The sequence below is a fragment of the Gallus gallus genome, chromosome 1, assembly GCF_016699485.2.
Source record: "Gallus gallus isolate bGalGal1 chromosome 1, bGalGal1.mat.broiler.GRCg7b, whole genome shotgun sequence".
Taxonomy (NCBI): Eukaryota; Metazoa; Chordata; class Aves; order Galliformes; family Phasianidae; genus Gallus; species Gallus gallus.
In genome coordinates, this window is record NC_052532.1 from 49222174 (window position 1) to 49243331 (window position 21158).

At 44.2% G+C, this 21158-nt stretch overlaps 2 protein-coding genes and 1 long non-coding RNA gene across 5 annotated transcripts; 2 read left to right on the forward strand and 1 right to left on the reverse strand.

Moving 5' to 3' along the window:
* Window positions 1-34: 34 nt before the first annotated feature.
* POLDIP3 (DNA polymerase delta interacting protein 3) lies at window positions 35-13926 on the forward strand. 2 transcript variants are annotated; one of them, NM_001012814.2, is made up of 9 exons: window positions 35-119; window positions 3016-3403; window positions 5581-5661; window positions 7903-7998; window positions 8828-9010; window positions 9887-9964; window positions 10534-10663; window positions 11509-11575; window positions 11922-13926. In NM_001012814.2, exons 1-9 carry the CDS (start codon window positions 61-63, stop codon window positions 12094-12096), a joined length of 1257 nt encoding a protein of 418 aa, NP_001012832.1. In that variant the 5' UTR covers window positions 35-60; the 3' UTR covers window positions 12097-13926. The 2 variants fall into 2 exon arrangements, with proteins under 2 accessions (NP_001012832.1, XP_015140531.1); XM_015285045.4 differs by having other exon boundaries at window positions 5584-5661.
* On the reverse strand, window positions 13841-17243 carry LOC121109326. Its single transcript, XR_005848748.2, has 2 exons — window positions 16531-17243; window positions 13841-16371 (listed from the first exon to the last, which is right to left on the reverse strand). It is a non-coding gene; the product is annotated as an uncharacterized LOC121109326 (long non-coding RNA).
* Window positions 17244-17301: 58 nt separating this feature from the next.
* Window positions 17302-20925, forward strand: RRP7A (ribosomal RNA processing 7 homolog A). 2 transcript variants are annotated; one of them, XM_046938772.1, is made up of 7 exons: window positions 17302-17361; window positions 17441-17592; window positions 17718-17843; window positions 18407-18530; window positions 19259-19356; window positions 19727-19925; window positions 20396-20925. In XM_046938772.1, the coding sequence occupies exons 1-7, from the start codon at window positions 17310-17312 to the stop codon at window positions 20479-20481; spliced, it is 837 nt and encodes a 278-aa protein (XP_046794728.1). In that variant the 5' UTR covers window positions 17302-17309; the 3' UTR covers window positions 20482-20925. The 2 variants fall into 2 exon arrangements, with proteins under 2 accessions (XP_046794728.1, NP_001264300.2); NM_001277371.2 differs by having other exon boundaries at window positions 17441-17583.
* The last annotated feature ends 233 nt before the right edge of the window (window positions 20926-21158 follow it).

Sequence of the window (21158 nt, forward strand, 5' to 3'; positions counted from 1 at the left end):
CGCTGTGATGTCACGTCCGCGGTTCGTTGGCTGCGTCTCATCGCTGGGCCCCGCGACAAGATGGCGGACCTGTCGTTAGACGAGCTCATACGGAAGCGCGGTGTGACGGTGAAGGGGAGGTGAGCGGCCGGCGGGCGGCGCCCCGGGCCCGGCGGCTTCAATGGGTTCTTCTCTTCTCCCTTCGGGCCGTCCCGCTCCGGAGGCCGCGGGCAGTAGCCCGCCTCGGCGCGACCCGGCCCTGCCCCGCGCTTCGCCTTCCCATTGGCTTAGGCGTCGCTGTGCGGGGCGGCGGCGGCCGTCGCTCAGGACCGGGCCGGGCCCGATCCCACCTCAGCCGGGTCCGTTCAGCAGCACGGTGGGTGGGGCGGTGTGAGGGGTGCCGCCGGAGTTGTGCCCATTGGGATCAGCACGGAGAAGGCCTCAGGCTGCGGTGGCTCTGCCGAGGTTGCTGACTGCCCCTCGGCCCTGTGAGACTTGGCCAGCAGTTCCCCTGCCTCATTGCTTCAGTGCTTGTGTAGATGTAGGGAGCGTTACGTATGGCTCCGTACTCTTTTGTATGGCAGATGTCCTCCCTGTAGCCCAGATCGTTTAGAGCAGCTATTGCAGTTCTTACCTGCTCATGTCATAGCTTTCCATCCTGCTGTGGACTGTAGTCTGTTGATGCTTCTGATTGCCCCCCATCTGTGTTAGTTCTGATTTTGTTTTGTTTATTTAATGATCACTGAGGAACGACCATTTATTTAACAGGTCTGGGTTTACATGTCTGCAGTAGTATTTTGAAAGTCTTATGGTATAAAGTGTCTTTAATCGTGCTGTAAACAAGGCCTTAGCTTTGCACATTCATTCATGTTATCCTCCATGTTTGGAACAGTGTTCAGCTGCTTAATATGCAGAACACCGCCTTTCTTCTTTTTCACATCCTCCTTCACTTTCATTTCTTGAAGGAAATTTCTCTGCTTTTTATCTGTGGAACAGAAATCCCTCAGCAGCACTGTGAGAACTTTTGTACCTTGCATTTCACTTGTTTTACATGTTCAGCTTAACTCATTAGATTTCTGAGGCAGCCAGGTTGCCTTTGGAAGGATAGGCAAGCAGAGCAGACTTGTATAATTGTATTACGTTCTCTTTAGTAGTCTACACAAAATGATAACTCAAAAATGTTCAGCTATAAAATATGCTAGTCCGTAAAACGTTGTATGATGCAATAAGTAAGCCAGAGCTTGTAGTATTTGAAAGGGATGTTTGAAATACCATTGTGTTTCAGGTGCAGTGGCACAAAATGGGTACAAATCCCAGAACGGTTTGTGCTGTTCCAGGGTAAGCAATTCTCCACAGAGAAGAGTTGCTTGTTAGAATAAACAAAGCATTCAGAGAAGGTATAAGCTTCAGTACAGAGTTTCCTAACTGATTTCATCAGCACACATCATTAACAGTCTAACTAATTCTGGCTTAAATGCTGATACATGGATTTCTGGTTTTGCTTTGACCTTTATGCTTATGAAAAAGAACCATTCATCAAGCTTTGTGTGGCACTCTAACAAAATACTTTCAACTTTGCTGAATTAATGCTTCTTAAAATAGCAAGGGAAGTACTGCTTAGTGGCTGTTAGCTTCGTGGGTATTTATCTTTTCATATTCTTCTGGAGATATTTTAATAAACAGTCTTAGTAATGCTCCTGTCTTGTTTATCTAGTGAGCTCTGGCTTTATGAAAGAGCAGCCGTAGAATTCTTAGCAAGGTAATACTGTGGCACTTCAGGTCTGGCTTTCCAGTTCTGGATGTAGCATATCTCTGAGTAGAGACATGGCAGTGGATGTACAGTCGTTCCTATCTTTTCCACACATCTCTCCACTGTTAATATGTGATGGTAAATAATGCTAAGCTTTACTTAGCTGAGTAAACACCACAGTTCTGTGATTCTATATGAAAAACTGTATCATCATTTGAATATGTGGCATTAGTCTTTTAGATATTAAATAAATTCCAGGTAATTAATTTTAGGCTAAAGTACTGTGTGATGTGTTTCAGAAAGCAGATAAGCACTATAGCACCATATCTTACTTTGAATTTTTAGAAAAGCTGACCTCAAGAATATTTTTCAATTTCTTGCAACTTTGTCATCTGCTCACAAGAAAGAAACTTAATGAAAAGAAACAATCCTAAAACTTAACAAGGTGTTGAAAAGAGGACCTGCATTAATGAGATAATGTCCTTCCCTCTAGGAGGAGTTTGGGTAAAGTAAATCAAACCTGTAACAGGAAGCTAGTTCCTGCTTCACTACGTAATGGGCTGCTGCTTAGTAATACTCGTGTAAAAACACTGTTCTTCCTGTGGACTGTTACATTCTGTGCTCAGTTTTGTGGTGAAAATGGTATACTTAAAAAGCATAGGTAGCAGTTCTGTCAGTAGATGAAGAGAGTGGCAGCAGTGTTGAAGGGTGGTTTGCTTGGTATACGTTCTTGCTAACAATGAAACAGTTTTGGAACACTTTGAGCTGATGTTGGTACTTCTGCTTGTGCACGCTAAAATCCAAGCCTCCTACCGCCCCAGCAATCTGAGTTTGCTGCCCAGAAATCTTGAAATCAAACATACTTCCATGTTTTCTTTGTATTAAGGCATATTGTTGTATTACAAGAGATGTTTAGCAGAGCTGCTCACTCCTAATACTAGAAAATCTATTTCTGTTCCTCCTTGTCTTCATATGGTTTCCCAAGGTGCCCAAGTTTTTGATGAATTTTGTTTAAATGTAGTGTGTTTTTAGCGTGTGTGTAGTCAGGCCCTTAAGTTTGTAAATGTGAGCTTAAGGAATTTGGAAGACAGTTCCTCAGCTATTTACATGCAGAGCAAAATCTAGCATGAAACAGCTTAGGAGCTGTACTGCTGTGTTTGGGCGTCAGACCTGGTTGGAACTCTGTGCAGTAATAATGAGCTTTTGTTAGCGGTAGCACAAATACTTCTGTGGATATTGTATCACATCTTACAATGTCTGAAACCTTTTTGTTTGTTTGTTTTCAGGCTTAACACAAGGCCAGTATTTGGAGGTATTAGATCTCGCATTGGGATCCAGCAGAATATTTTAAGTAGATCATCACCAGCTGTCAACTTCCAGCGGACGTTTGATGCTCGACAGAAGATTGGCCTCACTGATGCCCGACACAAACTGGGAGTTAAAGACGCTCGTGAAAAACTGATTCAAAGGGACGCTCGGTTCAAAATAAAAGGGAAGGTGCAGGATGCTCGGGAGATGTTGAATTCCCGTAAGCAGCAAAGTGTTGCTGCTGAAAAGGTGACCAAAGTGGTAGACGCCAGAGAGAAGATCAGTTTAAAAAGGAACACTCCAGCTGCTATCAGCCCAACTATGGGGACAGTAAATCCAGCTGTGAAAATCACCAAGACTATCCAAGTAGGTCATGCAAGCCATCTCTGAGCTCCTCAGTCATTCTACAGCAGTCCACTGAAAATAATCACATTTATGTGAACGTGTTCCCTTGTTTGCAACAGAAGTGACGATGGTACAGTTCAACCCAGTCTGTAGAGCAGGATTCAGAGTCTTTTTGGTGTCCTTCTGGCTGCTTAGGGTTTTTTGAAGAATACAAGATCTCACTTGAATTTTTTGGCCCAATAGAAAGGATTGCTCTTTTCAGCATTAAAGTAGTTATTTTAGACCATTATCTCTGTCCCCCCGTGTCAAATCCAATGAAATGTGCATTTTTTTGTCATACTGCTGGTCTTTGCAAGGGTCTGATGTGGTAGATTGCCCTGTCTAGACAGCTAATTTATCTCAGTGGTGAGATAACAGTTTAGAATATACAACCATGTTTATATCTTGAAGCAGCTTGAAAACTGTGTGTGCCTTTCTACCCTTTCTGTTTCCACTCACGCACCTATCAGGAAAGTCCTGGCTTCCAGGGAGTTCCTTGATTACGTGATGCAGTCCTACTGAGGCTTGGGTTTTATTCCAGCTGCAGTATAACCATTTGGTCACCGTGATCTGCTGGTTTCCTTTGACTGATTTCTAAGTTCTGTGCTATGTGTGCAGTAACTTGATTCTTACTTGATTTCTCAGGCTGACATCTGTTAAACTGTGTGTGTTACATACAGTGAGCAGAGGCAGAAGGGAATTTTCCAGAATATTAGGATTGCTGTTGGAGGAGTGGCTGTGTTCCTCACCTCTTCAAACATGTTACGAGGATGTATCTCTAGTTCCTAGTCCACCTCTTCTTTTCCCTTCTCTTGAAGATCAACAGTGTGCTCTGCACGTACCAGAACATCTCTGTCCTCATCAGTTTGAAAGCCCTGATGATTTTTTTTTTGCTCTGCACAAAGCTACCCACTGCCTCTTCTGATTTACAGCCAAGGTGGGAGCAAAAGGCTGGCCAAAGGAGAGAGAACACCTGTGGCAGTAGGAAGGGCTAATCACGGACCGATAGAGCAGTCTGTTCAGTAGCCACAAATTAGCAGGGTAATTAATACTTGTACTGTCCAGATCACTTCTGTTTGGAGTTGAATGTTGTTAGAAAGTATCTAGGTGTTAAAATAGTTTCTGGAGAGTTGCTTCTGCAGCAACTTGCTCTGGCCTGACTGAGCTGCTGCTTTTTTTCTTGGTTGTTTGTTTAAATCACGTGGTTTGACCTGTGGTGCTTATTACCCTATTGCTATAAAATGCTGTAGAGTGCCATGATGATTAAGGCTGTAGACAAAACTGTGCACGTAAACAGTTATCTTAGAGGTTTTTTTTAAAAAGATCTGCATTGAAATTGCAAAAGGCTGGTGGCCTTCCTCCCGTTCCCAAATGTGGGAGCAGAATCAAACTGAAGTGGCTGAATCCAAGATGCAATCTGTAATTTTTACTGCTTGTACAGAGTATTCTTGTAGGACGTTATTCCCTGTAATTGGTAGCTTCCAACGTTTTCAAAAACAGAGGGCATTTTTGAGGTAACTGCAGGTTGATTTCAGTTGCTGATGAGTGCAGCTGTGTTCCCTGACTACTTCTGTTGCAATTTCCCTGTTTTCACGGAGAAGCAGATGAGACAGCCAAAGGATCAGGTACACGATCTCATGCATCATTTTATTTCAGTACAGCTTACTTCAGTTCTAGTGTAAGCGGCAGTATGTGCTTCTCCTTTGAAATGGATCTGAACAACTAAGTTATGTTGCATCCCAACTTGATGAACTTAATGGAAATAGATACCTTTTCCTTCTCTGTAGCATCGTAGAAATGTTGCTTATTGATTTACCCTCCTCCTGGTTTTGTATTTACAGCAATAAAATTTAATCAGTGCTGTCAGAGCTGGAAATAAATCCTCTTCCGATTTAACTTAGACTAAAATGCAAGTAATTTGAATGAAAAGTTATCTACATGGCTGTGGAGTTTTATTTCTTCAAGTGCAGACATCTCATATTTAACATATTGCAGCAGGCATTTTGCAGTATTACGTAACATCTACAACATGTTTGAAGAACAGGAAGGTGAATCTCGTTTAAGTGATATCAGGTTATCAGTGACAGCTTCAGTGTCCTGAAATGAAAATTTGGTGGACTACAGTGTTTAACAGTTTGGCTTTTTCTCTCTAATTGTAGCAGAAGGCTCCCGTTGTTCCTGGACACCCTCATCCAGCAGGAATGAGGATCAATGTGGTGAACAACCATACACATAAACAGGTATGTGCTCTCTCTGTGCTGTTTTTAACCTTTTATTTTTGGGAGTAGAGTTGAATAGAGAGGGCGGGAAGGTATCCATAAACGTTGGCAGATAAGGTAGGAAAGAAATGAGAGTTTGGACGTTCTCTTGACAGCTTGACTGTTGTAGGCTGAAAACCTGATGGTGAGTGATCTTAATTGTTTTTTTGACGAGCTGTCTGTGTTGTCATATCAAGCAGACTGTGTGTGAGGAAAACCCTAGAATTTGTGCTGTTTCTCCTGAGATCAGTTTTGAAGGACTTTGCCACGGCCCTCAAACATTCAGCTGCCTTGGGTTCTTTCAAGGGAATTATATTAATATTGCATATTTTGTGTATGTGCATTCATAAACAATGATATATTGACAAGTTGACGTTGGCAGTATCATGTCATTACTTACTTTTTGCCTCAATAAGGGTAACTTTATCTGTTTATCTCTGCACTGACCTGCTGCCATGACTGATCCCAGAGGCTGTCACTGTCTTCGCTATTTGGACCTCGTTACAATAAGCCTTGAGCGTATTTCACTTTGTCTCTAATTCAAGTATATAGTCCATATGGCCAGCGTTTTTCCCAGTTTTCTGCATAACTCTCCTATGTTCTATCACTTTGTTTTTCTTCATAGCACTTCTGTGGTTATAACTACTTTCCTGTTTGTAAACCGGAATCTTGCTGACTATGAAACCTGCTTATTTTTCAAGTTATCATTGCTAATCCCTCAATTTTTTCTTCACTGTTCTACTGAACTAATGAAAAACTCTTTTAAGCTGTAACTTTAAGTGTTCTGGGCAGTGCCATATATGTCTAGACCTTTTTCTTAGACTTTTCTTAGAAACATTATTGTTCAGAGTATACCAAAAAATATTTATGTAGGTGTTAGACTCAGTATTTTAAGACAGGGCTGTGGGCATTAAGTAGAAGTGGGAAGTGAATTACTCTTTCAGTAAACCTCATAGTACAGTGTTTCTAGTGCCAGACAGGCGTGTGCTGTGCCGAGGAAAGCATACTGTTCAAAAGGAATGTTCAGTTCAGGCATATTCAGCAAGCACCTGCTTAAACAAAATTAAAAAATCAAACACAAAAGCTTTAACTCTAGAGCTAGCAAAGAGTTAAAATGTAAGATGTTAAGGCTTTATTCTAGCAGTGTGGTTTCATGAGTGCTGAAAAGGTTAGAATTAGAGAACTCTGTGTGGCTTCAATACACCTGGGGAAACAACATTTCTAGGAAGGAAGTTTGATAGTAATTAAACTGACGTTACGAAATGGACTTGTATGCTTTCGGTTCTGTGCTGTAGTTGTGAGGACAGAAGTGAAGCAAAGTCATCATGGAATTCTAAACATGCAAACATTGTGTTTGCAACCCTAACCACAAATAGAAGTTGGGTGTTGATAGAGAGCAGCCCAGTGGAGAAGGACTTGGGGGTACTGGTGGATGAAGAGCTCAAAATTAGCCACCAGTGTGTGCTTGTTGCCCAGACAGCCAACTGTATCCTAGGCTGCATCAAAAGAAATGTGAGCAGCAGGTCAAGGGAGGTGATTGACCTACTCTAATCCATTCATGAGATACCCCACCTGGAGCACTGCATTCAGCTCTGGGACCTGCTGCGTAAGAATGACATGGACCTGCTGGACCTGGTCTAGAGGGGGACCGTAAGGACAATCAGAGGACTGGAGCACCTCTCCTATGAAGACAGGCTAGGAAAGTTGAGGTGGTTCAGCCTGGAGAACAGAAGGCTCTAGGGAGACCTTGTTGCAGCCTTTCAGTATTTAAGGGGATCCTATAGGAAAAACGGGGAGGGACTCTTTTGAGGAGTTTAGTGTTAGGACAAGGTATAACAAACAGTTCTAAGGTAAAAGGGTGTAAATACAGGATAGATATAAGGAAGAAATTCTTTTTGGTGAGAGCACGATGAGAGTGGCGAGGCACTGGAACAGACTGCCCAGAGAATTTGTTGGTGCCTCATCCTTGGAAGCGTGCAAGGCCAAGGTGGATGGGGCTTTGATCAACCTGATCCAGTGGGACATGTTCTTAACCATGGCAGGGGTTGAAACTAACTAGATGGTCTTTAAGATCCTTTCTGACCAAAAACCATTCTGTGTTGATTTCTTCATGTTACCACAAGTCTTTTGAAGATGATGAAGGCAGTAGAAAATTGCTTATTTTGGAAATGATGTCTAAAGTAAATCTGCCTGCTTGTGAACTGTTACGTTGCTTCTTTTCAGGGTCTGTATGACGTGGAAGATGATGATGAAAGTGTCTCTCCCCTTCCTAGCAAACAGATGAAGATCACCACCACAAACAGTTTCCTTCACAATGTGGTAAGGGATGATCTGAACAGTCCCCACTGTGCCATACTCATACTGAGTAGATGGACAGGCTGCAGTTTTACAGGGTTTATGCTCTTTTGAAGTATGTAAACAATGCTTCACCCTGAGATGTTTATTCTGTGCCCCGCCTTTCTCTTTGTGCCAACACTTCCAGTGCTATTTTGGGAACAGATTCCCTTTTAGGCTAACTGTGATTTTATAGGCCTTTTGCAGCCAGAATGTGTGCTCTGTCCCTTGCTGCTAGGCTCCTGCATGGTAGCTTTTGTCTTTCTTGTTGGGAAAGTGCAGTGTACCTGCTTCGTAATTGTTTGACAAGGCAAGCAAGGGATGCTTTCTACTGCTTCTATAGGCTGGACACCAGAGCAGGAAATCACTTGCCATGCAAAATCACAGTTGGCAGCCTGATGTTTCTGAAGAATTACTGCTGTTTGCACTAGGGTAGCTCCATTTTTCTTGTGTGTAAATGAATGGTCTTTGTGTACATTTTGTTAAATACTTGAGAATTATTGGACACCTTTGAAAAAAAGTTGTTTTTTGAATTTGAACTGCACTGGTAATGTTGATTTAAAGAGCATATGAAATTTAAGCATGGTGTAAAAAGTGTTCTTTTGCAAGGGAAGTGCTGTTTTGAAGTAAACATGCTTAAAAAAAACCTCTCAACTTCAAGACAAAATTCAACTATACTCTTCAACACTGCAGTGGTTTTGAAACTGTGGAGGACATGGAGTTCTTAATGCTATCCTGTTGGTGGTGCTTGAAAAAGAGGGCCTACTTTTGCAGCCTACAGCTCTCATGGTTATTTTGTTCTCTTCTCTCATAGGCTGGGCTGAGTGGCAATAAGTTCTCTCTGTCCAAGACTGTTCCCCTGACTAAAGTGGTCCAGAATGATACGTACACAGCTCCTCCTGCACCTCCTTCCCCAATGAGGACAAAGGCCTTGACAAACATGTCCCGAACCTTGGTGACAAAGGAGGAGCCTCCAAAAGAGCCAGCACCTGTTGAGGTGAGCTCAGGGAAGTTGGACATGCTTGTTAACAGAAGCCTCTGAAACATCTGAAGTTTGCTGTTTGTTGGTTTTCTGAGTATTTTGCTTCTGCCAGGCTCCCACTGCTAACTCTGGGGCTACAAGCTGATAGCTACAACCTGTCCCCCAAGAATTAAAAACTTGTCTGAACATCTTCTTCTCTGATGCTTGAGAGACTGGGAATTCTCAGACAGTGTATCGTACTTCATTCTTCTGTCTAGCATGGGAGTACGTGGCATGAGAGGAAACAGGGAAGATGCTACAGGAAGATAGCAGCTGTTATTTGGACACCCTTTGGTGAATTCCGTGTACCTAGGAATAATGCTTTAGCACTATTAGTATATCTATCTTCTGCTGTTAGCAAAGATCAAGATTCTTCCAGACATAGCTTCTTGCTGTCTGCGCCAGAACTTCTCAGGTACTTTGTAGACAACCTGCCTGGAATTGCTTTGCCAGACTTCCTGGTGCTGGGTACAGGTGTTCTCAGACAGGTTGAGTTCAACAAGCTCTCTAGAGGCCATACTTGAGGTTTGCTGGCTGGTTCAGAGTGTAGCCTAGCTATGCTCTTAAAATGAGGGACAGTCTGGCATAACTCGTGTATATAGGAAGATTAACTTAGCGTTACACTTGGAAATGGGACAGAAAAATTACTTCAGAAACAAGTTAGCACGAAAAAGAAGCTCTCTTTCATTCTCAGATGATCTGGGCTTTTCCGAGCATCAATATTTCCCATTACTGGCTACAGTTTTCTCCTTTATGTATGTATACCGATTTTCGTAGGCATCCCTGTAGTGATTTTCATCTGCTGTGATGTCTGATTGCTGCATTTCTGACTTGTGTTTATCGTGTTGGCAGCTGGCCTTCAGTCCTTTGGAAGGTACAAAGATGACTGTAAACAATCTGCATCCTCGAGTCACTGAGGAAGACATTGTTGTGAGTATTGCTTACTGCGTTAAATCACTTTATGGTTAATGCAGTGAGGAAAGATATGATGTGACTTTGCTTTACTTGTAAAAGCAGGCAGTTTCCTGCTCTGGGGGTGGGGTAGGCTGGGTTTTTCACTTATTTAAAAAAAAAAAAAACTGGACTCAAGAAGGTGGTAGAAAAGGCCATTCCTAGGGTGTACTGACGTACCTGATATCACTTAAACTTCATGCCTGCTGATGTTTAGTGTTTTCCTTGAACTTATACATGGGTGCAAATTACCTAGGTGCTTCTGTTCTCAGCAGGCAGAGAACAAACGTGGTGTTTGTGTGCCCAAGTACAGAGCCTTAAACATTTTGGCTTGTGTTGGTGGCATTATGGAGGTTTGTCCGACCTGTATTACTAATGCCCAGTACTTAGCCCTAGCAACCACACAAAGACAAGTTCCAATGGTCAGATTCTGCCATGTGTTTACTGAGGAGGAGTGGGAATGTAATTGGGAAACTGAGCCTTTCTCACCTATTGTTCCAGTGGTGCTTCTTTTGTGACCACAGTCATGACTAACCCTCTGCCCCCAGGAGTTGTTCTGTGTGTGCGGTGCTCTGAAGCGAGCCCGGCTGGTGCACCCAGGAGTGGCTGAGGTAGTCTTTGTGAAGAAAGAAGATGCAATCACAGCATATAAGAAATACAACAACAGATGCTTAGATGGTAAGTTTGAGCAGGGTTACACTGAAGATGGGTAAATGAACAAAAAATGTTTTCTACTTCAGGAGAGAGTTTAAAAACATTTCAGCGCTCCTGTGCTGCCAAGAGGAAATGCCAGAAAATTGGTTCAAAAGCTGGACAATATAATGCATGTTGAATATGTGCATAGTTCATTTACGTAACATTCAGAGAAAATCTTTTCCCAAAAAGAGAATGCTTAAAGAGAGGCAGGCTGCCAGCGATTCCGTTGTTTTGACCTCCAGATCAAATTTCTGTTATTTCTAACCCAGTGCCGAGAGCTAGGAGGGAATTAATTGTCTTTAGGAGGGAATTAATGCTTAGAGAGAGCTGCTTGCAAAGTACAAGTAAAACTCGTATCTGCAGAAGTCTTGAGGTGTAGTCAAAGGCATTTTGAATGAGACTTACAAAACAATTGCTGTCAGCTTCTCTGTAAACCTTGAACAATGCACTTCTTGGTCTGGATATATTTGCATTTTGTTACAGACTGAAATTAGCTGTTAATTTCTAGCTGGAAATGGGTGCTGCTTCTTTCTCCAGATGAGTGGCAAGTTATGAATATCAAATGAAGAACAGACAGCTGAGAATAGTAGATTATTGTGCATCTATAAGGGCTTCTCACCAATATGTACTTGTTAATCAATGCAATTCTTCATGTGGCAGTGAGTGTTTCAGTGGCTCATTTGCCACTGTGATTCTGTAAGAAAGGATATCAGCTGTTCCTTCTTGTCGTTCCTCAACATGTGGAATCTGTTGCTTGCACTACTGCATGATGTATGTGGTGTTTTCCAAAACTGGGATCCTAAGATGTGGACTCTGTTTTTGTTTAGGTCAGCCAATGAAATGTAACCTTCATATGAATGGAAATGTCATCACCTCAGACCAGCCTATATTGCTGTAAGTGTCCTTTGGATAGGGGAAAGAAGCAAGTGTATTTTCAGGTTCTGTTCTGAGGAGAATCTAAGGGGATGGTAGAAAAACTGTTGGCAAACTGTCCTCAGAATATTCTCCTTATCTGTGGCTCTTTGTTGAGTGCGATGTTGCACTACATAATGTTCTCAGCACTGGGATTCAAAATGAGCCTGAAATCAGGAAGTTCTTGTGTCTGAAAGTATGTTTAAAACATCAGTTTTTTATAATGTGAAGGGTGAACGCTGAGAACAGCAAATACGGGCATTGTGTTAAATTTTCTTTTCTAATGAGAGGTTAAATGCTGTTTGTATGCGTTTGTTTAATCCTCCAGCCGATTGAGCGATACCCCTTCTGTGAAGAAGGAAGGGGAACCCCGCCGGTCAAGTGCAAGTGCTGCGTCAAATCCCCCAGCTGAGGTGGACCCTGATACCATCTTGAAGGCACTCTTCAAATCCTCAGGGGTCTCTGCATCTGTGCAGCCCACAGAATTCAAAATCAAACTCTGAGAAGGGGCAGTGAGCAGTGGACTGGAAAACTCATTTAAGTTGGGGAATGAGAAAACTGCAGGAGTGCAGATTTTTGCATTTGCCTGCCTTGAAGATCTTTTTGTTTTCTATGATTGCTACCTTACTGTACAGTAGTGTTTCCTTTTGTGTGTGTACTTTCTGTTTTCATAGTTGGAGTTTTCTTCCATGATTTTTTTTTTTCCCCAAGAGAATACCCTCCCCCTTCTGCCAGTAATGATATTACTAAGCATATACCATGTAACTCCCTCCTTTACTCCAAAGCCCCTAGTGGCCATTAAAAGTGCACATAGACTTTGAAGGAAGGGTTGGCAATCTCTTCTCTTCTGACCTACTTTTAACTAAAAGATGCATTCTCTTGATTTTCATCATGCAAGAACAGTGCATAGTTTCTAAGATTTCCACACTGGGTACCAAATTAAGTGTGGTTGCATATGGGAATTGTGCCATCTTGCACCTTGGACTTGAATGCATTTAATTGCATACGGTTTGATTCTGACTGCTGAATATTTTTCTGCTCGGCAGCTGTGATGTTGAGAAAATACATGAAAAACTGAGTTTCCCACTGTGTATATCAGCCCATGGAAGTATCAGGCAGAATGGACATAAGCACAAGCGTGGCACCCATTTTGCACCTGTTGTGCTATGGGAGGGATCCTTCAACTCTGGTAGTACTGAAGGTGGGGGCAAAAAAGGCTCTGGCATTTGTATAATGAATATATTAGCCCTTTAGGGTGAGTGGAGTTGCTTTCTCCTTTCTGGTCTGGAAAACAACCAGGATTGTGTATGGAGCTAGAGTACATCCTGGTGTTTTGTTCCCAGTATACTGTATTGCATCTTCCTGCTAATGCAGGGACATATTTTTTTCTTACCTCCTGACTTAACCGGTCTCCTTTTATGAAGAGAAAGGAGCTGGGGCCTTTTTCCAATACTAACATGTAAGCAGTCTTCACTTGCCTAGGAGAAATCACTTTCTCAAGAGGCATATTATATTTGGGCAATGTTTGGCTGCTGTGCAGGCCTGCAGCTTACATAGGTGGGTTTGGAGGATGATTGCTGTGCTTCCTTGCTGCAAGGAGAGATTCTGGAGGAGAGCAGGTAGTGCCCTGTAAAAGACATTGGAGAGGAGTGTTAAGCATGTTGCGTGCTGAGCAACAAGGACGCTTTGGCCCATGAGCATCCATGATGTGCCACAGGCCACTAGGTGGCACTTCAGTACTTTGTCTGTACAGCATTTTGTCATGGATGTTTGAAGTCCCGGTAGCTCCATTTGTTTGTATTAGTTCAAATTATAAGAGAGAAAAAGAAAGAGCCACTGCCACAGTCTGGTTGGGATTTGAATTTGAGCCTTAGAGCTAGAAGACAGACCTAACCCATTCTGTTCAGGTCTGCTGAACTTCAGTGAACTTTCTGTAATCATTATAGGTCCAGATCCCAATTCTTGGTCAACTCTGTGTTTCTTTTGCTTTCTTATTCTGTATTAACTCTTTGCTCTATCTAGCTGGTGCAAACCATTCCTTATGTCACGCTGTCCCTCTTAGCCATGGAAATAACTGGGGACTTGACAGGACTTGTTTTTTTCAGATTATTCTCTTTGGTTTGGAAATTTAGTAAAACACTAGTATTGGTAGGGTGCTTCATGTGACCAGCAGATGTTTGTAAGGCTGGGGTCTTAAGACAGCTGTTGTTCCCCTTTCTTAGATCACCCACCAAACAATTGTGTTTTAATAAAAATCGGGGGGAGGGGGAGAAATGTTAGGGCTGGAGAAGATTATGTATTATCTGTTTCTGAATAAACATTTGTTATACAGAGATTGGATTCTAAGCCTTTTTAGATGATGTGAAGCAACTGAAAAATCAGTAGGTAAGAGTTCAATATTGAATCAAGTATGCTTTTTAAAAAATATAAAAACTTCAAATCTCTGATCTTGCTCCTGGTTCAGTATTACGTACCATAGGTAGCTGGTAGTGTGAAGGAAGAGCAAGAGTATATGAATAAGAAAACTGACACTTGACTAATTTTGATGATCTGGATTAGCTGATTGTTGTTGATAGGAATGATTTGTCCCCCCGCTTAGCTCTAATTTCTTTGTCACATGAAAGGAATGGCAATTTGTTATTGGCAGTCCAGTGACTTTAAGAAGTAATTAAAAAATATATTACAGCTGTGAAGTCAGAGTATCCACTCCAGATAAAGTGGGGTACTTTCATTATCAGCCAGATAATAAAAAGTTCAGGCTGTGAAAATGTGAAGACTTACACTTACACTTAATTGCATATCTCGTCTCTTCTGAAAGAATGGGGAGACTGAAGCCTATTTTTCATTAATTGATTTATGTCCATTACAAAAGTCAAATAGCAAGAAAATGCACTTCATAACTCACTGTTCAGTCATGCATCATTTGAGTTACCTGTGATAAATTACGGTGATATTAACATACTTCCTTGGAAGAACTTGTGCTCTGTTGTCTAGCTCTGATCTGTGCAGTAAATATTTTCTTTTAATTCTTCAAGTCAGAGATTGTCTAAACACTTCTCTATGATTTATCCTACAGCAATGTCCTGGTGTGCAGTGCTCTCCTGTTCCTACAGTCAGTTAGCTCTTTAAAGTCACCCAAGCCTTCTGGCTCTTTATAGAGTGGCTTGATTCAGGAGGAACTGAGAGAGAAACCTGCAGTTATTTCTAGGCTTTTTCAAACAGTTCACCTTGCAGCTGTCAAACTTCTTCTTGCTGTCCTGGAATTACAATGCTAATCTTGTTCACATTCTGCTGAGCTCACCTACCACCTTCTGACCTAACATCCGTGCACATTTGCCCTTATGCAGCATGGCTTTATATATAGTGTGTTTAATTTATTTTTATTATTTCTAGGCTGTTAAGAGATTGTAAGCTTGTGTGTGAAATACTGACTGCTTGTACTAACACAATATGCTAACAGGAGAGGTAGGTGGTAGGTAATTTGTAATAGTTTTTCTCTATTTCCCTTTGCTTTTCAAGTATGCTGCCTTTTCAAGTGACTTAGAAGTTCGCCTGGTATAGCTCTTGCATTTACCATTTCCTCTGATAACATTCATTAACTTGGATATCTGTTTGAGTCAGCTGTCCATATTATTTCTTACTTTCACTAACCTTTCACCTCGTACATATGTCTTGATTCAAGATCTTTCCAAGTGTGCTCTCTTCCATTCCATCATAAATATAGTTTCTTCAGTAAAGGTTCTTTTATTTTTCCTGATTGACAAAAGTCTTTAAGAATAGTTCTTACTGTTCTCTTTTAGTGTTTTTACGTGTCTTTTTAACGTTTCTTCTTTTATTTGCCTTGCTGGGAATGAGCAAATTTGCTGCTTTGTGCTGCTTTTGAGGTCTTCATTTCAGAACTGCTAAAACTAAATGATTGTGTGTAATAAGCTTCCTGTCAGAGCACATCATAATGCAGAGGCTGTAGGTGTTATTCTTCTATATAAAATAACATTATATTTCCATAGTCCTTCGCCAAGGATTTCTAGAGCAACTTAAGTATAGAAATAGACCTCTATCACCAAACTGTTGGGCAATATAACCCCTCCAGACAGATACTTCTTTTGCCCCGGTTACTGCCTCCTTTTAATCCTTTGTGCCTGGTTCAGTTATTAACCATATCTGAGCCCTATTACCGCAGGGAGAAGGGGAAAGAAAAAAAAGGAAAGTTGAACTAGAACCATTTTCCACAATTGTAGACAGCGTTAAGGAAAACTTCACTTTTCCTCATTTTCCTCATCTACTGGTGCATCGTTTTCTATTATGTGTTGTTTGCTTAGCACAATATTCTTGTATTCCTTCTGCAAGTTTTTTCATGCGCTACTGTTGGTTGCTGTTTCCATTACCATCTTTTGGTGGGCTTTCTCTCTTCGGTGATGCTTGGCAAACGTGTCTCCCTGCACACAGTACTGTTCTCAGTTCAAGGTTCCTGTAAATTGCCTGCCACCTTATGAAGCAAAGTTGGGGTCAACATCTCCCGGCCCAGGTGGGGGTCACAGCTTTCTTCTGGAGATTAGAGTGGGTGTCTGACTTCTTAAAGGCTGCATAGTCTACAGGTGCAAGGAACCTCTTGTCTTAGTTGAGTTGAATGCCTCCTTATATTTGGATTAGGATAGTTGCTACCTTCCTCCTACATTGCCGTTCTCATCCAGTACGTGCATCCCCCTCATCACAGTGACATCTGTCTTCTTACCATCAGAAAACCTTAGCCAGTGGGTTTGTTGTTGATTTTAAATCTCCTGAAACACATTCAAAAAGACAAGTGTTTAGAGAGGAGGCGTTGATTTATTCTGTGCAGGGTGGGAAATCTCCACAAACCAAGCATACACAGCATCTATACCGGCTTTTATTTATAGTCCAAGAAGTTTTCACTATGCTCCTACCTAGGTCACACCTACCTATTATATATTCACAGGATTATGTAAGTAGAAGGTAACATAACATATTTGAATCTTCTGCACTCGTGGGGGTCTTCAGTGGTCTTTGGTTGTTTGGGGAGGTGTCCTCCTCGCCTTAGCCACGTTTGGTCACAAGGACACCTCATTCTTTCTGAGTGGTCACTGTTTTGGACTTGTGCCTCATCTCAAGGATCCTCAAGGTGTCTGTCCTTGTTTCTGATTTATGGCAGTCTTGCATCTTTGAAGAGAAACACTCCATCACAGCAAGGCTGTTTTCCCTAGATAAGCAGGACTAATGGAACTTACAGTGGAGTTTCAACCTTGGATCTATAGCTGAGCCAGAAAAAAACATTTAACAATTAGCTTTGACGGCATCAACTTGGCTTTAGTTTGATACAGGCTTTGAGCTGTGCAGTGATGGTACAGTGCTGAGGGCTCACTGGGTCCTCGATGGGTGCCTTATGGGAAGACAAGTGATGGATTTTCTTCGATACTGCCGAGCTATTTCCCAGTTGCCCTCCCTTGTGCTTGCCAAAAAGGGAATTCAGCCAATGGAGTGCATTCCACGATGGCCTCCGTCTGCACTGGCGGCGCTAGGTGACTAAACCATGCCTCTGGCTGCTGAGAGGGTACGTGCTGAGGCTGAAGAGAGAGATGGGGGCGCTATAGCGAGCGGGAGAGGCTCGGTGCGCTGACGGCGTCTCAACTGCCGCCATTAGCAGCGCCGCAGACTACAGCTCCCGGTAGCCCCCGCGGCCGCCGCTTCCCCCCGCGCTAAGATGGCGGCCGCCGAGCCGCGTGTGGCCGTGACCGCGCCGCCGGGATACACGGGTGAGGGGCGGCGGGGAGGGGGGGATGAGAGGCGCGGCGGCGGCGGCGGTGGGGTGTTTAACCCGTTTGTCGCCCGCAGCGCTGGCGGTGAAGTTCGGGGTGCGGCAGCGCTCGCCGCACTGCCTCTTGGTGAAGGAGCACCGGGTGCGGGAAGGGCCCGGAGACACGCACCCGCCGCAGCGCACCCTCTTCGTCCTTAACGTCCCTCCGTACTGCAGCGCGGTGAGCGGGGTGAGGGGGGAGGGGCTGCGAGGGGTTCGACTGGGAGCCCCCGGCGCGGGGGTTGGTGCGTTGGGAAGGCCGGGAGGGGAATCACTCCCGTTGATCAGTGCCGTTCGTTGTCCCCCTGCGTGCAGGACGCGCTGTCCCGGCTCTTCGCCCGCTGTGGGGCCGTGCAGTCTGTGGACCTCCGTGACAAACCGGGACCGGGAGAGAAGGCAGAAAAACGCACGTCCAAATTCTTCACCAACGGAACGGCAACGGTAAAGCCTGGGGGGGGGTAGTGGTGCTTTAGTGATCAGAATGGGAAGAAATCCCGAGTGTTGAGCGTGGTGGTTGGAGCATGAGATATGGGTAAACCGCATGGGTTGGGTATAGAGTCATAAGTTGGAAGAGCCCCTTAAAACCACCCAGTCCAACTCCCCTGCAGTGAACAGGGACACCTATGGGTAGATCAGGGTGCTCAGAGCCCCTCCAGCCTGACCTTGGGATGCGGAACCACCACCTCTCTGGGCAACCTGTGCCACTGCCTCACCACCCTGCCTGTAAAATGCTTTCTTATACCTAACCTGAATCTCCTCTCTTTTAGTTTGAAACCATTTCTCCTTGTCTTATCCCAACCAACCGTGAGACTAGAGTCTGTCCCCTTCTTTCCTATGTCCCCCTTTAGATACTGAAAGGTTGCTATCGGGTCTCACTAATGTGGTAGAAGGGTTTAAATTTGTTAGGGTTTTTTTGTCATCCTACTGGAACTTGTGATTTGACCTCTGTATGCGTCTCCAACTTCCACAGTATATCTGACCATCCTGGGGGTGTTTTCTTTTAGGGATTTCGAGTTGCATATGTGGTATTCAGGAAACCAGCTGGTGTCCAGGCGGCCAAGGCCCTATCGCAGGAAGGTCCCTTGTTGATATCAACAGAGAGTCACCCTGTGAAAACTGGCATTAGCAGTAAGTAAGCACCGGCTGCATTCCTGTTAACCAGAGCAGGGGAAACATGTCCTCGCTGAATCCTTCCTGACACATTCCAAGTTCTTCACCATTTTGTATTAAGCCTGGGTTGGGGAAATGTCCAGCATTTCATTGTCCTGTTTTTCTTATTGTATTTTAGAATCATAGAATAATTAAGGTTGGAAGAGATCGCTAAGGTCATTGCATCCAACCATCAACCCCTCACCACTGTACCTGCTAAACACATCATCTTGTTGATAGCTTATTCTGTTGGATGTTTTAGGCCCTGGCTGAGTGACCCTGCAAGAAGACAAGGGTCACTTGTTACAGTGGAAGGGCAGTTTTCCCCCACATCTCTTCAATATCATGATTCAGATTCAGAAAGACTGGCTGTGTTTTTTTGTGAAAACTGAAGCCAGGCACCACATGGCTGTCGAGGTGTCAGCACTTCATATGTTACTGTTGGTGGGAACGCAACCTTGAACGTTGCATCTCTTGGGTTTCAGGATATTTGCTTCTCCTTGGAAAGTTGTAAGCTCTTCCCATTACTTAATGCTGTTCTGCTGGAAGTCTGTCATGCATAAGATAAGGTAGTGGGGAGACTGAATGGAAATGGGAACAAAGGGTGTTCTTTCCCACAGCAGTTCTCTCTAGAGCTGCTGGAAGACATTACACCAGAATTTGTTTCTAACAGAGGCTACAACTGACTTCTGCTTTCTCTTTCTCAGAGTGGATCGCCAGATACGCAGATTCAGTAGTGGATCGAGAAGAACTGAAGGCTGAGGTGGATGCCTACATGCAAGACTATGACAAAAAGATAGAAGAGGTGAGGCCAGGCTGGGGAGGGAACCCAGCTAAGCAGTTTGTTTGTGGAGTGAAAGGCAGAGGGAGAGGATCTCTCAGTGCCCAGGTCCTAATGGAAATGGCAGAGGGGAAGCACTGGCTGGCAGGGTTGCTGGTTTGGTTCATCACAGCTGGCCTTCCATCCAGGGCTCCCAGTAGGCATCCACAAATAAAACAGGTTCTGTCTGGCATGCAGTGTTGTGACTTGAGTGCCTGGTCCCGCACCTTCCTTCAAATCTTGTACAGAACCAGGTGCTGTAACTTTGTGTCTGAGTGGGACCTTGGAGGAGCCTTCTGTCAGACTGGCTGGCAGCCCAACTGTACTGAGCTGCCTCACCTTCCTGTCTCTGTAGGAAGAAGCCAAAGCGGCCAAGGAGGAGGGTGTACCAGATGAGGAGGGCTGGGTGAAGGTAACACGGAAGGGCCGCAAGCCTGGCCTGCCCCGGACAGAGGCTGCCAACCTGCGGGTGTTGGAGAGGGAGAAGCGAAAAAAGGCCCGCAAAGAGCTGCTCAACTTCTATGCCTGGCAGCATCGCGAGACCAAGAGAGAGCGTGAGTGTCTGAATCGCCTTCTACCCTTCTCTGTCACACTGTAACCCAAAGAACATCTTTTTCTTTCGGTGGATCTACATCCAGCTGCAGGTGAACAGCTGGCTGGGAGGCTGGGCGAATGGTCTGGCCAGTTCCTGGGTGTCCCTTGCCACCACCTGGCCTAGCAAAGACTGTTGCAATATTCTTTGGGAGAGTGGGCAAGTGGTACCTTTCTAATCCGTTTTGTCAGTCTGCACAGAGGCAGCTACTGAAAGGGAGAACTAGCATGTTCCTTCCCCAAGAGGGAGCTGCAGCTCTGCAAAACAGCCAGATCCTCAGCTCTGCGCTTAAAGGACCTGTTCTGAGCAATGCGTGCTTGCAGCTGTCTGAACTGAGCATCTTCCAATGTGCAGAAGTGAAGCTCCACAGGGAGAGGGAGGTCTGCTGCTCCCCTGTAACCTGTCATCTTTCTTTTTTTTTGTGTGTTTCAGATATTGCCCAGTTGAGGAAAAAATTTGAGGAGGACAAGCAGAGAATTGCACTCATGCGAGCCCAGCGCAAGTTTAGGCCATACTGAGCTGTGCTGTTTCTTCCAATGCCTATGCTGGAGAGGGCAGGAGAGACTCGTGCCATAGGGTTTCAAGGAACTAAGGCAGTTTCATATCCCTGCCATTGGCTCTCATGTGGGAGCATTGGCTTCAGTTGCACTGCTCCTGCTCTCCTGGCCATGCCTGCACTGACATCATCCCAAGGTGTGTGGGCCAAGGGGGCTGAGGCATGTCTTCTCACAGCCTGTATCTCCTGTGCCTTAGCCTGTGCCAGCTAAGGCCCTCATGAAGTTTGGTAAAAGACAGTATTGGCCCAACATAGCCTCTGCAGGGGCAGGGAATGGCCGAAGAATTGTAAATAAACTGGTGCTGTTCCTCAAAGGCAGGAATGCCCCTTTCTCCACTGCTGTACTGTGGGGAACAGCGTCTTCTGTATTGGACTGGGTTGGTGATAAACGACCACTGGCACATAAGCCATGGCTTTTAGGTGTTTATCTGGGGGGCGATGAAGAAGGGGAGAGAGAGCCTTGGATACAAACAACTGAAAAGTTCCCAGACCTGCTGTCACAGAGAGATGAGTGGTTTGGTACAGAGCCCTACCTTTTCTCCTGGTGCTTCCCTCCCAGGCAGCTCCATCTCAGCCAGGTGCTGAGATGCCCCTCCAGCTGTATTTGGATCTCTGCAGCTAGGTGTAGCCTGGGCTGTG